Source organism: Cherax quadricarinatus, chromosome 4 (genome assembly GCF_038502225.1).
Source record: "Cherax quadricarinatus isolate ZL_2023a chromosome 4, ASM3850222v1, whole genome shotgun sequence".
Lineage (NCBI taxonomy): Eukaryota > Metazoa > Arthropoda > Malacostraca > Decapoda > Parastacidae > Cherax > Cherax quadricarinatus.
This window is the reverse complement of record NC_091295.1, coordinates 48,423,264-48,441,494: the sequence shown is the minus strand read 5'-3', so window position 1 is coordinate 48,441,494 and position 18,231 is coordinate 48,423,264. Positions and strand designations below refer to the sequence as shown.

The 18,231-nt window shown below is 42.8% G+C and overlaps 1 protein-coding gene across 1 annotated transcript in view; it reads left to right on the top strand.

The window, feature by feature from the left end:
* IRSp53 (Insulin receptor substrate 53 kDa) overlaps positions 1–18,231 on the top strand; it is a 188,073-nt gene that overhangs the window by 122,614 nt on the left and 47,228 nt on the right. Inside the window, exons 3-6 of the mRNA XM_070096465.1 lie at positions 10,367–10,459; positions 11,363–11,424; positions 15,389–15,460; positions 15,997–16,125. Of these exons, the coding sequence (XP_069952566.1) occupies positions 10,372–10,459; positions 11,363–11,424; positions 15,389–15,460; positions 15,997–16,125 (351 nt within the window). The 5' untranslated portion in view covers positions 10,367–10,371. The remainder of the gene's footprint in view (positions 1–10,366; positions 10,460–11,362; positions 11,425–15,388; positions 15,461–15,996; positions 16,126–18,231) is intronic.

The window sequence follows — 18,231 nt, the reverse complement described above, 5'->3', positions numbered from 1 at the left end:
ATTGATGAGTACATGTGAATACTCACCACTGTGCTGGCGCTGTATTCATACAACGCCTGGTATTATACACAGATGTACACGGATAAGGTTGTACAAGAAAATTGTACTCACCTGGTTGTACAGTGGGAGTTAAGGTGAGGGCCGGGAGCTTGTGGACGGTGAACCGAAATAAGTGTGTCGTGAGAGAGGATGGTAGGTGACTGTCAGCAAGTACTTAACTATACTATGTATTGAGTAATAATAATAATCTTTATTTCTGCAAGTATATGATACAACTTAAACAGACCATAGCTGACATCAGTAACATACTATATGGAAAGCCCCTTGTTATGCAGAGCATTTTGGGCAAATTAGGTTTTGTCCCCAGGATGCAATCCACACCAGTTGGCTAACATCCAGGCACCTATTTACTGCTAGGTGAACAGGGACAGCAGGTGTCTTAAGGAAACACGCCCCCAGTGTTTCCACCTGTACCAACCGAACTACGGTGCTTAACTTTATACAATTTCCTCTCTGACCTAGGAGTGTGGGTCAAGGGTGGAACTACTATGAAACTAATGAAGCTTAAGCTTCAGGGCCCCTAATCCCAAAGGGGCCCCAGATTGCTTAAAAATTCTGGGTGTACTGTATGAGTTTTAAATAATATTAACAATATAGTGTAATTCAATACAAAATTAAAATAAAAATTGCTGGCTGCGAGGGTGACCCCGTAACAGTTCAATCTTCAGGACCCCACGAAGGTCTGCCACTGGAGTGGGGAGAATCACCCAGAACCATCAACACAGTAGTAGAAAATGTGGCAGAGCGAAGAACTCAGGATGAATCAAGAAGTTCTTCACTCTGCTACACTCTCTACTACTACACAGTGAATGTGAAAATGGGATACAATACCGATAGGTATTACTGATAGGTGTCAGTAATACCTATCAGTACTGTATGCCTATTGGTATTGTACGCCTGTAGGTATCGTATGCAGAGGTGTGAGCTTCACTCAGACCTCTGCAGTACAATTGTCCTCAAAGATTTGCTAAGTTATACCAAGAATTAAGAAAAGACCCTAAACTTCACTTTATGAGAGCAGACAAAGCAAATGCGATAATAATTATGGACTAGGTAGATTATAGGGGAAAATAAACTTAATATTAGGAGACAGGGAAACTCATGTGCCTTTTAACTCTGACGTAAAGAGGAAATATTTATAATGGCTAGGTTTTTAGATTACCTTGACCCAGAAGACTCGGCTAGTCCTGAGTGTGGCTTATGGTGCAAGTGCCAAGCCTTCACTTACCAGCGTGTTGACATAATATGGTAATTACAGATTTTATGCTGTCATAACTACATCAGGAGAAGAGTCATTAGCCGTGACGCTGGTGGCACGAGGTAAGAGATAGGGGCGAGAGGAAGAGAAGAAGTGGAGGAGGAGGGGGAATGAGGCAGAGGTGCAGGAGGAAGAAGGTGAAAGAGCAGGCTAGATTGGATATATAAGCTTCATATTCCTATCCTGCCATGGGATTATGATACATTTATGAATATATAATTTATTAAAGAGAGAGAGAGAGAGAGAGAGAGAGAGAGAGAGAGGTGAATGAATCATGACTGCAGGCAGTGGCCCCAGGCACGAAAGAGAGAGGGCGTGTAAGGTTGATGTGGAGGTGCTCAAGTGCGAGCACACGCGCGCGCACACACACACACACACACACACACACACACACACACACAACATTGACAAATAAAAGAACCACAAAAAGGAAGGAGGATCAGAGGTAGGGAGGGAGGTATGAAGGAAGGGTAGGAAGGGAAGTATGAAGGGAGGGAAGCATGGAGAGAGGGCAGGGAGAAGTATGAAGGGAGATCTAAGGTAGGAAGGGCGGTAAGGAAGCATGGAGGAAGGGGGGGAAGTATGATGGGAGGAGATGGACGGTAGGGAGGGAGAGAGAGAAGCACAGAGGGAGGCTAGAGGGTAAGTATGAAGGGAGGGGAGGGAGCATAACACTTGTGGGTACTGGAAGCCTCACAGGGAAGCCTGGATCACTACTGGGTGGGGAGGTTTCCGCCTGGCTTACACCAGCTCTGTCAGAGGCTTAACATTACAGGAAGTATCCCTGTGGTGCCTCTCTCTTTCCCTCTAATGAGGAAAGTGGTGTCGACTTACCTCTTAAATTCCATCCCTAATTCTCACCTCTACCTCAGTTCTGTTGAAAATGTTATAAAATACTGACAAGTTTAAGATTTAAGACGCATGTGTAACAGTTGGGTATTTTTATTGAGACGTTTCGCCTACACAGTAGGCTTCTTCAGTCAAATGCATAAGGAGCATAGTAATGGAATAGAGATGATATAATCAGTCCATCAACCTTGGAGAAAAAGTATTTGAGGTGGTCAGTCCCTCAGCCACATCTGTTATCGTATATCTCTGCACTGAATAGAAAAAAAACACTGGTTGGCAAAATGTCTTCAAATGAAGATACCCAGGTGTTGTACATGTATGTGTGTACATCCTCTCCTTACATCCCTCAAAGGAACAACGACACTCCAGGAACACCGACACTCCAGGAACACCGACACTCCAGGAACACCGACACTCCAGGAACACCGACACTCCAGGAACAACGACACTCCAGGAACAACGACACTCCAGGAACAACGACACTCCAGGAACAACGACACTCCAGGAACAACGACACTCCAGGAACACCGACACTCCAGGAACACCGACACTCCAGGAACACCGACACTCCAGGAACAACGACACTCCAGGAACAACGACACTCCAGGAACAACGACACTCCAGGAACAACGACACTCCAGGAACAACGACACTCCAGGAACAACGACACTCCAGGAACAACGACACTCCAGGAACAACGACACTCCAGGAACAACGACACTCCAGGAACAACGACACTCCAGGAACAACGACACTCCAGGAACAACGACACTCCAGGAACAACGACACTCCAGGAACAACGACACTCCAGGAACACCGACACTCCAGGAACACCGACACTCCAGGAACAACGACACTCCAGGAACAACGACACTCCAGGAACAACGACACTCCAGGAACAACGACACTCCAGGAACAACGACACTCCAGGAACAACGACACTCCAGGAACACCGACACTCCAGGAACACCGACACTCCAGGAACAACGACACTCCAGGAACAACGACACTCCAGGAACAACGACACTCCAGGAACAACGACACTCCAGGAACAACGACACTCCAGGAACAACGACACTCCAGGAACAACGACACTCCAGGAACAACGACACTCCAGGAACACCGACACTCCAGGAACACCGACACTCCAGGAACAACGACACTCCAGGAACAACGACACTCCAGGAACAACGACACTCCAGGAACAACGACACTCCAGGAACAACGACACTCCAGGAACAACGACACTCCAGGAACAACGACACTCCAGGAACAACGACACTCCAGGAACACCGACACTCCAGGAACACCGACACTCCAGGAACAACGACACTCCAGGAACAACGACACTCCAGGAACAACGACACTCCAGGAACAACGACACTCCAGGAACAACGACACTCCAGGAACAACGACACTCCAGGAACAACGACACTCCAGGAACAACGACACTCCAGGAACACCGACACTCCAGGAACAACGACACTCCAGGAACAACGACACTCCAGGAACAACGACACTCCAGGAACAACGACACTCCAGGAACAACGACACTCCAGGAACAACGACACTCCAGGAACAACGACACTCCAGGAACAACGACACTCCAGGAACAACGACACTCCAGGAACAACGACACTCCAGGAACACCGACACTCCAGGAACACCGACACTCCAGGAACAACGACACTCCAGGAACAACGACACTCCAGGAACACCCACATCAAAAATTCCTAAAGAAAGTCAGAAACCATAACCAAAACATAGTTGAGCTGAATTAAAGTTATGATGTCATGCAATATTTTATTTCCATTAAAATGAAAGTACCAGAGAAGGTACCAGAGAAGGTACCAGAGAAGGTACCAGAGAAGGTACCAGAGAAGGTACCAGAGAAGGTACCAGAGAAGGTACCAGAGGTCAGGAAACGGAACAAGTGTTTCCTGACGCTCCGACCGAGGCCTTCCACTCGCTCAGTGAGACTGTTTAATACAAATTAAAAGGCATTAACTCTTCAAAACTCGGGTACTTAAATAATTATCTATATTATCCTCCCCCTCATAACAGTAGAGAAGATGACTTACTTAACGAACGGCCACGAGATGAAGCGACCTATTATTTTGATCCTCGCCGTAGATGGAATTCTGCATCCTTGAATGGTTGCAGAGATGGCTAGCCCAGTGTAGCCCAAGTTGTCTGTAACAGGGTGCACTTCCCGAGGGGGCTAAGCGGTGCACTTCCCGATGGGCCTAAACGATGCACTTTCCAATATCGCTCAACGGCCCCTAGACCACCCCATCTTGTGTATGCACTCCACATTGCCCTTGTACTCACTTCTGGCTGTAAGAACGAGAAGCTAAAACCCTTCACTGGTGTTTATACCATGTTGCCTGAAGCAATATTTACATACTTATTTTATCTTGTAAATCACAGATGTTATAAAAGATGCCAAAACTCTTGGTCTATACTTGCTTAGGGGAAAAATTATGTAGTTACCCCTAGGACACACGCAAACTATACATTGTACACAGTTGGTCGGGCGATGGCGTATAAAGCCAATCGACTACACTAGGGTCGTTAAAGGTTGCACGGAAGAATGCTTTTATCCTTAAAATAAGAGTTAAATTCTCAGTATATACACGCTCAGGGTTTGTATATATGCTGTTCACAAAGTTGAAAGTGGCCACTTACCGAAGTGACAGCGGTAGCACCTTACCTCAGGGATGTCCAGTGAAATTACTGTGTTGGAACACTGTCTCAAGCACCGGTGAACTCGGCAGTGGAATCCTGCAGTGGACTGTTATTATTATCATAATTAAGCGCTCAACCCATCCCTACGGTGGAACACCAACTGAACCATCAATGGGACACCGAATGAACCATCAGTAGGACACTGAGTGAAGCATCGACTTCACTTGATACGTCTCGTATCCACCTCCTTGTATACATTCCATATCTAATAATAATCCTTGACTTTCTCAGTCAACTCTCAGCAGCTCACCGTTGAATTGTAGCCCATAATTCAGATCTCAAGAGCACGAAAATTAGTTTTAATAGCCGATAATTCTTGTCCAAGTGTTTACTGAATCTTCAAGACTGACGTTCCTTGATTTTTCTCTCTCCGTTCCGCTGCACTTGCGCCACTCTAGATGATAGGAGTAATAGGGGGTTTAAAACCTATCAACTACACTAGGGTCATTAAGGCTTCACGTAACTGTTTCAGCACCAGACAAAAATACTTTAATCCCTAAAATAGGGATGACTGTAAATTTTCAGCATATATACACTGAGAGAAATATACCTCCCAGTGTATATATCCTGTGAGGAGAAAAAAATGTTCCAGGTATTTATAATTACTTAACTGTGTTGTTTAGGTAAGACACATATGCAACAGTTAGGTATCTTTATTTCGAAACGTTTCGCCTACACAGTAGGCTTCTTCAGTCGAGTACAGCAAAGTTGATAGAAGCAGAAGAGACTTGAAGACGATGTAATCAGTCCATCACCCTTAAAGTTTTGAGGTGGTCAGTCCCTCAGTCTGGAGAAGAGTATTGTTCCATTGTCTGGAATAATATGGAGTTGAAGTGATAGGATGGAGCCTTTTATAGCGCCAGGAGGTGAGACGTAGGTCACTAGTAGAGTAAGAATGTAGACATTGAGAGGTCTATTATTATTATTATTATTATTACTGACTCGTTTAATTCCTAGTAGAATTTGTTAGACTATGGCTAACAAAATATTCAGTAAACTACACCCTAAAACATCTAACATAAAACGGTCAGCTAACAGTTAAGAACATAAGAAAGAAGGAACACTGCAACAGGCCTACTGACCCATGCGGAGCAGGTCCATGTCCCCCCCCCCGGATTAGACCAATGACCCCCCCCGGACTAGCCCAATGACCCACCCAGTCTGATCACCTCCACTCAAGGATGGAGCACGGCACCAGACCCAGCAGCACAAGCTAGTCAGGTCCAACTCACACCCACCCACACCCACTCAGGTATTTATCTAACCTATTTTTAAAATTACACAACGTTTTAGCCTCAATAACTTTACTCGGGAGTTTATTCCACTCATCCACAACTCTATTACCAAACCAGTGCTTTCCTTTATCCTTTCTGAATCTGAATTTTTCCAACTTGAAACCATTGCTGCGAGTCCTGTCTTGGCTGGAAATTTTCAGCACGCTATTTACATCCCCTTTATTTATTCCTGTTTTCCATTTATACGGGTGGGCCATTCGGATAATCCGGGGGGTGGGTCATTGGTCTAATCCGGGGGGGGGGGGGACATGGACCTGCTCCGCATGGGTCAGTAGGCCTGTTGCAGTGTTCCTTCTTTCTTATGTTCTTATACACCTCGATCATATCCCCCCTAATTCTACGCCTTTCGAGAGAGTGCAGATTCAGGGCCCTCAGTCTATCCTCAATGGGAAGATTTCTGATACATGGGATCATCTTTGTCATCCTCCTCTGTACGTTTTCCAGAGCATTTATATCCAAACATGTATATAAATCCTGCTTTAAAAAGTCACTAGCTGAATATATATAATGAATCTAAGATAATACCTAGCTAATAAAGATTGCCGTGTGCTAGGAACACTCTAAATTAGAAGAGAAAATAGCAAAGGAGGAACCAGGCATTATAGCCCTCACAGAGACAAATACTCGAGGGGTGATGAATGCAATTTGTTCTTGATGGGTGCCACATAATGATAAAATAAGCGAATAGGGGAGGAAGGATAAAAGAGGAGTTAGACAGTATTGATGTAAAAAATAATGTTGCCGATTACTGAAAACGGGAACCCTTAACACTGGAAAAATAAAAAAACTACACAATAGGAACAATAATATTTAGACTGATGAGGATAATAGCAAAATAGGTCTGGCTGTATGCTTATGCCTTACAGTTTAAGAGACTGATCACCCAGGGTGACATACTAACCACGTCAAAGCTATCTTTACTACATCCAGCATCATATTCGACTGATGGAACCTAGTGTGCTGGCGACACATTTCTGCAATAAAGATACCAGAGTCTTGCAAATGTGTCGCATTTATCAACCCTCTACTGAGAAACAGGAAAACCAGAGTGCACATGATAAATTAACATTTTAACAACCACGGTCTTGAAGATAACAACAACCACGGTCTTGAAGATAACCACGGTCTTGAAGACAACAACCACGGTCTTGAAGATAACCACGGTCTTGAAGACAACAACCACGGTCTTGAAGATAACCACGGTCTTGAAGACAACAACCACGGTCTTGAAGACAACAACCACGGTCTTGAAGATAACCACGGTCTTGAAGATAACAACCACGGTCTTGAAGCTAACCACGGTCTTGAAGATAACAACCACGGTCTTGAAGATAACCACGGTCTTGAAGACAACAACCACGGTCTTGAAGACAACAACCACGGTCTTGAAGACAACCACGGTCTTGAAGATAACCACGGTCTTGAAGATAACAACCACGGTCTTGAAGATAACCACGGTCTTGAAGATAACAACCACGGTCTTGAAGATAACCACGGTCTTGAAGACAACAACCACGGTCTTGAAGATAACCACGGTCTTGAAGACAACAACCACGGTCTTGAAGACAACAACCACGGTCTTGAAGATAACAACCACGGTCTTGAAGATAACCACGGTCTTGAAGATAGCAACAACCACGGTCTTGAAGATAACAACAACCACGGTCTTGAAGACAACAACCACGGTCTTGAAAGCAACAACAACCACGGTCTTGAAGGCAACAGCAACCAGTCTTGAAGGCAGCAACAACGACGGTCTTGAAGGCAACAACAACCACGGTCTTGAAGACAACAACAACCACGGTTTTGAAGACATCAACCACGGTCCTGAAGACAACAACAACCACGGTCTTAAAGACAACAACCACGATCTTGAAGACAACAACCACGGTCTTGAAGGCAACAACAACTACGGTCCTGAAGACAACAACAACCACGGTCTTGAAAGCAACAACAACCACGGTCTTGAAGGCAACAACAACCACGGTCCTGAAGACAACAACAACCACGGTCTTGAAGGCAACAACAACCACGGTCTTGAAGATAACAACCACGATCTTGAAGATAACAACTACAGTCTTGAAGGCAACAACAACCACGGTCATGAAGGCAACAACAACCACGGTCTTGAAGATAACAACCACGATCTTGAAGAAAACAACAACCACGGTCTTGACATCAACAACCACGGTCTTGATAACAACGTCCACGGTCCTGAAGACAACAACAACCAGGGTCTTGAAGATAACCACTGTCTTGAAGATAACAACCACGGTCTTGAAGATAACAACCACGGTCTTGAAGACAACAACAACCACGGTCTTGAAGATAACAACCACGGTCTTGAAGACAACAACAACCACGGTCTTGAAGACAACAACAACCACGATCTTGAAGAAAACAACAACCACGGTCTTGACATCAACAACCACGGTCTTGATAACAACGTCCACGGTCCTGAAGACAACAACAACCACGGTCAAGACAACAACACAGACAGTGAACACTATAACAGGAAACCTACATATTCGGACTCAAGAAATCGTAATAACACGATCGCAAACCACCGAATGCGTGAGGTTTCAAATCCATGACAGAGCGAGTCCTAACAACACACCATGGGATCAATCCCCCACCCGGTTCACAACTTATATACGGAATTTCCCTCAGCGATAATGATTGGAAATCTGGGACCTGGAAGGGAGCCAGAAGCTCTGAGAGCAGAGCAGCTAGTGCCAGTAATGGAAAACCGTATGGAACCACACGTCAAGGAAACTATTGGACAAGACTTTAATACTGATTCCAGATGAGTTAGATCAAATGTATAATAGGTGCAAGGGACCAGAGATCACTTGTACCAATACCAGGCGGCAAACTAGGGACCATAGGTCCCTTGTACCAATACCAGGAGGTAAACTAGGGACCCTAAGTCACTTGTACCAATACCAGGCGGTAAACTAGGGACCACAGGTCACTTATACCAATACCAGGCGGCAAACTAAGGACCATAGGTCCCTTGTACCAATACCAGGAGGTAAACTAGGGACCCTAAGTCACTTGTACCAATACCAGGCGGTAAACTAGGGACCACAGGTCACTTATACCAATACCAGGCGGCAAACTAAGGACCATAGGTCCCTTGTACCAATACCAGGAGGTAAACTAGGGACCCTAAGGCACTTGTACCAATACTAGGCTGTAAACTTAGGACCCTAAGTCACTTGTTTACTGCCTGGTAAACACCTCAGAGGTGTTTCCCAGAAGAAAGTTTGCCTCTTGGGCGAGTAGGTTGGTTAACTGGGGTTTAAAGCCTATTGACTACAAGAGGGTCATTAAGGCTGCGCGTAACCTTGTAACCACCAGAATATAGGAATTAAACTCTCAGCATATATACGTTGAGAGAAATACTCCTCTCGGTGTATATATCCTGCACTGTGGTATTATCAGGGTATGATGTTATGATATGATTGGGATGTAACACTGGCATGAAGGCATCAAACCTCCTTCTGAGTGAGTGCCTTCATACCACTAAGGGGATCTTGCTCCATGGTACTGGAACTACCCCTGGATCAATCCTACTAACCTATTCCAAATTGTGCGGCCTCAATATTATATATATATATATATATGTCGTGCCGAATATGTAACACTGGTCAATTAGCAAGAACTCGTTTAAAATTAAGTCCTTTCTAAAATTTTCTCTTATACGTTTAAAGATATATTTTTTTTCATTAATGTTAATGTAAAATTTTATAATTTTGCACCAAAAGACTCTTAGAAAACTTACCTAACCTTATTATAACAAGACGAATTTATTTTAGCCTAACCCAACTAAATATATTTTAAATACGTTTACAATAATTTAATCCTAAACAAACACAATGAAATATATTTTTTTCGTTAGGTTCAGAATGATTTTGGCAAAATTATTGCATACACAAATTTTCACTTGTCCTATATGGCAAGATGACCGTTGCTATTTAAGCCAAGATCGCAAGTTCTGCTTATTCGGCACGATATATATATATATATATATATATATATATATATATATATATTATATATATATATATATATATATATATATATATATATATATATATGCTAACGAGTGCTAACGAGGTAGTTGGCATTAATGAGGTGGTTCTCTTTACAGGTGCTATGTCGGCCTCGAAGCTGTACCTCGAGGCGCTGACGAAAGTAGCAAGGCACTCTCAACAAGGTCTCTGGGGCGGTTCATCTGATATCGGTAAGTGTGTGTGTGTGTGTGTGTGTGTGTGAGGTTTAATACGAATAATTTATCAAATCGTAATTATATTTCATTAAAATACAGCACCGTATTAACCCTTTAAGAGCAATACAGTAGAGTAATACAACAGTAATACAGAAGCGCAACTGCGTCTGTCAGCAGAGTCAGAGTTACAGGTAACCCAGGAAAATGTAGTTGTGTTGGGATGTTTCTCAGAGTTAAGACTACCTTACTGGGATGCTCTTAAGAGTGTGTCTACCTTGCAATGATGTGATTAAGAGTGTGTCTATCTTGCAATGATGTGCTTAAGAGTGTGTCTACCTTGCAATGATGTGATTAAGAGTGTGTCTATCTTGCAATGATGTGATTAAGAGTGTGTCTATCTTGCAATGATGTGATTAAGAGTGTGTCTATCTTGCAATGTGAATAAGTGTGTCTACCTTGCAATGATGTGATTAAGAGTGTGTCTACCTTGCAATGATGTGATTAAGAGTGTGTCTACCTTGCAATGATGTGATTAAGAGTGTGTCTATCTTGCAATGTGAATAAGTGTGTCTACCTTGCAATGATGTGATTAAGAGTGTGTCTACCTTGCAATGATGTGATTAAGAGTGTGTCTACCTTGCAATGATGTGATTAAGAGTGTGTCTATCTTGCAATGATGTGATTAAGAGTGTGTCTATCTTGCAATGATGTGATTAAGAGTGTGTCTATCTTGCAATGATGTGATTAAGAGTGTGTCTACCTTGCAATGATGTGATTAAGAGTGTGTCTATCTTGCAATGATGTGATTAAGAGTGTGTCTACCTTGCAATGATGTGATTAAGAGTGTGTCTATCTTGCAATGATGTGATTAAGTGTGTCTACCTTGCAATGATGTGCTTAAAAGTGTCTATCTTACAGGGATGTGCTTGATGCAGATGGTTGACGTGTACAAGGAGGTACAGTCACAACAGATGAACATCGTAAGTACAGTCTACCTTGAGAGAGAGAGAGAGAGAGAGAGAGAGAGAGAGAGAGAGAGAGAGAGAGAGAGAGAGAGAGAGAGAGAGAGAGAGAGAGAGAGAGAGAGAGAGAGAGAGAGAGAATTAATATTAATAATAACCAAAACAACAAATAGGGAACAGACTGATGTCATTAATCATACACTAATTATCATACACTAATTGCCCAGTATTTTTGGGCAATAACTTTTAGCAAATATCTAACTCACAATGGTAATTAGTTTTTCATACTAAATAATTATCAATATACACAAATAATGAGACACAGAAACTCACAGTAATACACAAGCTTTACAAAGGAGAGAGAGAGAGAGAGAGAGAGAGAGAGAGAGAGAGAGAGAGAGAGAGAGAGAGAGAGAGAGAGAGAGAGAGAGAGAGGAGAGAGAGAGAGAGAGAGAGAGATAAAAAGATACAGGTGTTTGTGATAAAGGAGAGAGGGAGGGGAGGGGGAGGAAATTGATGAGAAACGCAGGAAATGGGGATGTTTGTTGGCTTTGGGAGTGGGGAAGGGGGAATGGGGAAGGGAATTGGGGAGGGGGAGTGGGGACAGGCAGTAGGGAGAAAGGTAACGATGGTGACCTAGAAGATAGACAGTTGGATAGAGTGAGAACCCTGTCGAGAGAGAGAGAGAGAGAGAGAGAGAGAGAGAGAGAGAGAACTTGCACAGGCAAGCCTGTAGGCATATGGGTGACGTTCAAAAGTGGGCCATTGCTAAATGGGAGGTGGACACTAAAAGAAAGCTAGCATCAGGTAGGGTAGGCTCCAAAACCTGGTGGTCCCTGGTCAAGGACAGACAAGGTTATCTGCCTGATGAGCTCATTCCACCTCTAAATCGACAGGATGGGACCACCTCTACTAGTAGTCAAGAGAAGGCGGACCTCTTTGCTGAACACTTTGCTACCAAAATGCAAGTTCCTGATCCAGCAAGGGACCCTCCTTGGCTAGCTGCAAGAACTGTGTCAAAACTGTCAGTGGTGACAATAAGGCAGGAGGAGGTGCATTTCCTTCTTAAATCGCTTGACCAAGAAAAGGTTGTGGGCCCAGACAAGTTGAGCCCAAGATTGTTGAGATGTGCAGACCAGCTAGAAGCACCTCTAACTCGCATCTTTCAGCACTGCTTAGTACAGTGTAAATGGCCCTCTCTATAGAAAGAGGCAAATGTAGTCCCTGTTCACAAAAAGAAGAGCAGAGCAGAAATCAGCAACTACAGACCAGTGTCACTCCTGTCAATCACTGGTAAGATCCTTGAGACAATAATCTCAAGACAAATGACAGAGTTTTTTGACTACCACTCACTACTTTGTGATCGTCAATATGGCTTCAGGAAAGGTTACTCTGCTGCTAATCTGTTGTTAAACCTCTCCACTAAGTGGCACCAGTCACTGGATGAATCCAAAGTCAGCTGTGTGGTAGCACTGGACATTGCTGGCACTTTCGACCGGGTGTGGCACCAGGGCCTCTTAGCAAAACTTCAAGCACTGGGAATTGCAGGCTCTATGCTATGTCTCCTCAGTGATTACCTTCATGGTAGATCTCTAAGTGTAGTTCTCAATGGAACGGAATCAGCAAGACATCCTATTGGGGCAAGTGTTCCACAAGGAAGCGTGCTGGGACCATTGTTATGGAATGTCTACTTCAACGACCTTCTTCATCTCATCCCAGAATCACATGCATATGCAGACGACTGTACACTAACATTCACTTATCCAAGAGAAGAAATGCCAGCTGCTCTAAGCTACATCAATCACCAGCTGAGAACTATATCAGCTTGGGGAAATAGATGGCAAGTAACATTTGCACCTGAAAAAACGCAAATGATGATCGTCTCTAGGCACCATGATGGTAATGCTGGTGCAGTAGTAAGGATGAATGGGAGGGTGTTGGCACCTGGAGAAGAAGTTGATATCCTTGGGGTGAAATTTGACTCCAAACTAACCATGAAGAACCATGTTGTAAATCTTGCAAACAAGGCAGCCAGGAAGCTTACAGCACTTCGTGGTATCTCGCATCTACTTGACAGTAGGGGTTGCAAGATCCTGTACGAGGCACAAGTACGCTCACACCTTGAGTATGCTCCACTTTCTTGGTTTGCCTGCCCCCCCCTCTCATCTGCGACTGCTTGACAGAGTAGAGAACAGAGTAAGACGTCTCATCTCTTGCCTGGACCCATCCTGGATAGATCTGTCATTTCAGCCGAGCCTTCAACACAGGAGGGATGTGGGTGGCCTTACTGTTATGTACAAGGCCAATATTGTCAAAGTACCACATTTGGATCCACTTCGAGGACAGCGTGAAACAAGCTTTTATGCCACAAGACGGGCAGAAAGCAGCAACTTCACTCTGGCTGTACCCTTCTCCAGAACATCACTCCATCTGAGATCATATATGCCCATGATGACTCGAGTATGGAACACATTCGTACAGCATAATGATGTCAACGAGATAAAGTCAGTTGATCAAATGAAAATGCTGGCCCACAGATGGCTCCAATTTCATCCTGTTCCCTACTTGTATGTCTCATAACAATAAAAATGCTTTCAAATGAGCTGATGTAGGTAACAGCTCTTAGCTTGCCAATAAAGTTAGGAATGCTTAACTTGTAAATAGCTGTTAATAAAGCTAGGGATCCTTAACCTTGTCAAACCCTGTGTAAAAAAAAGAGAGAGAGAGAGAGAGAGAGAGAGAGAGAGAGAGAGAGAGAGAGAGAGAGAGAGAGAGAGAGAGAGAGAGAGAGAGAGAGAGAGAGAGAGAGAGAGAGAACCGAGAAGGGAAGAGAGGTAAAAAGGAAGATGGGTGTTGTTGTAGTCTAAAGTTTTATAAGGAAGATAACAGGAGAGAGTCAATAAGATCAATTGGGAGAATGTGGTAAGGATAAAGGGGGGGGAGGATATGGGGGTAAAGGGGAGGATATGGGGGGCGACGGGAATGGGACACAGGAAGGGGAAACAAAGGCCGTATGGAACAAAGGAAAGGGTGAAACAGAGGAGGGGAATGGACTAGACAAATGTGACAGGAGGAAGAGCAGGAGACGAGACACTGTCCAAGGGGACCTGACTTACTGTCTGCAATATCCGTCAGATATAACTGACACTTGGCAGGGAAACTTGAGGATTTACAGAAAGTATTCAGAGGTGGCACTCAGAAGGTCGTAACGTTGAGCACTGCTCCACTATATGGGTAATCAGTTTTGAAGTTGTGGTTAGTAGGTTAGGGAGCAGCATTCCTGCATCGGCAGGAGTTGAGAGGCCCTTGAAATGGAAGGATTTGAGGCAGGATACGTGCGCCGTCAGGAGTTGAGAGGTCCTTGAAATGGAAGGATCTGATGCAGGATACGTGCGCCGTCAGGAGTTGAGAGGTCCTTGAAATGGAAGGATCTGATGCAGGATACGTGCGCCGTCAGGAGTTGAGAGGTCCTTGAAATGGAAGGATCTGAGGCAGGATACCTGCACTGTCAAGAGTTGAGAGGTCCTTGAAATGGAAGGATCTAAGGTAGGATATCAGCAGGGTCAGGAGGTGGGAGGTCCTTGAGATGGCAGGATCTGGGGCCTTTCGCAACGTGAAGAGACTCCTGTCACCCTCATAACATAGATATCTCCTCTCAACACACAGATCCACCCCCTCCACATCCCTCCCCCTCAACACAGATCACTGTGTAATGTGACAAGTGTGGAGTGGTACATATATTGCAACACACACACACACACACACACACACACACACACACACACACACACACACACACACACACACACACACACACACACACACACACACACACAGTGATACATTTGCTGTCAACACACACAGAATCAATTTTACAATATGTGTTTGTCCACACGTATAGACACATATACAATGTACCAGTATCTTTGTATCATGTTTATCTATGTGTATATTACTCACCTGTTCCTCTCTCAAACTGCAGCTCAAAGCTTTCTACGTCGACCTCTTAGTGCCGCTAGAGACCAACCTTGACAAGGATACCAAGGTCCTGCAGGTGAGAGAGAGAGAGAGAGAGAGAGAGAGAGAGAGAGAGAGAGAGAGAGAGAGAGAGAGAGAGAGAGAGAGAGAGAGAAGAGAGAGAGAGAGAGAACCATTTGTTAGATTAATTAGTCAATCCAGCAACTGTGGTATTAATTACTCAAACACTTGTTCTGGTATTTAATCAGTCAAGCGCTTGTTCAGTTAATCAGCCAGTCATTTAGCAGGTGTTCAATTAATTAACATTCAAGCAACTACAGAACTACAGTTTTCATTTCTCTATTTTGATCGATTTCTAAAAAAATTAATCGGTCAGTAAGTCAGCTAAAAATCGACCAAATCACTCAGCTGCATCATCCAAATCAGTCAAATAATTTAATCAGCCAAATCGGACTAAATTAAATTCGGTCAATCAACTAGAGCAACCATAAACAACCAAGCAGGTAGCCTACTTTATCAGTCAGTTTGGGCCAGTCAATGCATAAGACAGCTAAGCAGGTAGCCTACTGTTCATCTAATCAGTCGATCTGTTTCACTCCCTGGCGCCGGCAGAGTGAGCAAAAGAAATTCTTATCGTCTCACAAGCACCAACTGGAGTCCTACACTAAGGCTGCCTCGCAGGTTAAGAAACACAAGAAGAAAACCAGAGCTAATAAAGGAGCCATGGACAAGGAAATAAAGGTAAGAGTTAAATTTATAGATTTTGTCTCGAGGGACGAGTTCAGTGGGTAGCCTACTCATCCTGTGAGTGAATTGAGTATAAGTACAGGTACAGGTACACATATATACAATTATAATACATAGTAACACATGTGTAAATTACTTACTATACCCCAAAACTCAAAAAGGCTTATTTCCATTGGGGTCCTTATTTCCATTGGGTCCTTGTTATTTCCACTGGGGTGCCTGTTATTTCCATTGGGGTCCTCGTTTTTTCCATTGGGGTCCTTATTTCCATTGGGGTCCTTGTTATTTCCATTGGGGTCCTCGTTTTTTCCATTGGAGTCCTCGTTATTTCCATTGGGGTCATTATTTCCACTGGGGTCCTTATTTCCATTGGGGTCCTTGTTATTTCCATTACGGTCCTTGTTATTTCCATTCGGGGTCTTTATTTCCATTGGTGGAACAAGATGAAGGGAACTGTAAAGGGGGAATAAAGAGCTGCTGGAGAAATCCGTGAAAGGAAGGAAATAATAGTAATAATAATAATACCATATATATATATATACACACTTGCGGATGAGAGCCACCATCAGGAGCTTTGCACTGAAGCCTTGTAGGGCCCTCGTTAACAATGTTTACAATAATGAATGGCTTCTTTCAGAACAATACACTGCTGCATTAAGTTACTTGGGAAAACACAGTTAGTCATAATACTTTCAGGTTTCTTTTCTTGCCTATAAATGCACGAGTGGTACTGTGTTGTGACTGTTCTTGTGTTGGTACAGTGTCTAGTGTCACTTTCCCTTGATGATTAAGACACATGTGTAACACTTGGGTATCTTTATTGTTGAAACGTTTCGCCTACACAGTAGGCTTCTTTAGTCAAATACAGAGGCAGCAGGTGGTCAGTCCCTCAGCTGAGGAACTGACCACCTCAAATACTATTTCTCCAAGGTTGATGGATTGACTACATCTTCATTTCACTACTACACTTACTCCCTCTGTATTTCATAGTTGATGGTGGTGCAAGTTGAAAGAATTTGAACCATTCAACTTATGGAAAACACAATTATGTACAGTTGATGACATTAAAGGATTCCCTACCCATCAAAACCATTTGAGATATAATTACACACTAGCTGATCCCACTCCCAACACATTGTCCTTCCTGATTGTATATATGTTGGTAGAATTACCGATTCGCTAAGATACATGCCATTTGTCCAGCCTCAGTTTATTCCTGCGACCAGTGTAATGAAAACCCATGATTCGTGAAGGAAGAAAAGGAGAATTCAATTAAGGAGTGTATGGCAGCAACACTGTCAGGTCTGGTGATAACCACCTTACTGACACCTCTCTACCTTGATTAATTTAATATTCTGAGAGAAGTTTGATACACACATTTAATCCTCAAGACAGATATATATATATATATATATATATATATATATATATATATATATATATATATATATATATATATATATATATATATATATATATATATATATATATATATATGTCGTGCCGAATATGTAAAACTGGTCAATTAGCAATAACTCATTTAAAATTAAGTTATTTCTAAAATTTTATCTTTTACGTTTAAAGATATATTTTTTTCATTAATGTTAATATAAAAAATTTTAATTTTGCTCCAAAAGAATCTTAGAAAACTTACCTAACCTTATTATAACAAGAGTAATTTATTTTAGCCTAACTCAACTAAATATATTTTAGATTTGTTTACAATAATTTAATACTAAACAAACACAGTGAAATATATTTTTTTCGTTAGGTTCAGAATGATTTTGGCGAAATTATTACATACACAAATTTTCGCTTGTCCTATATGGCAAGATGAGCGTTGCTATTTAAGCCAAGATGGCAAGTTCTGCCTATTCGGCACATTATATATATATATATATATATATATATATATATATATATATATATATATATATATATATATATATATATATATATATATATATATATTATTATTATTATCACACTGGCCGATTCCCACCAAGGCAGGGTGGCCCGAAAAAGAAAAACTTTCACCATCATTCACTCCATCACTGTCTTGCCAGAAGGGTGCTTTACACTACAGTTTTTAAACTGCAA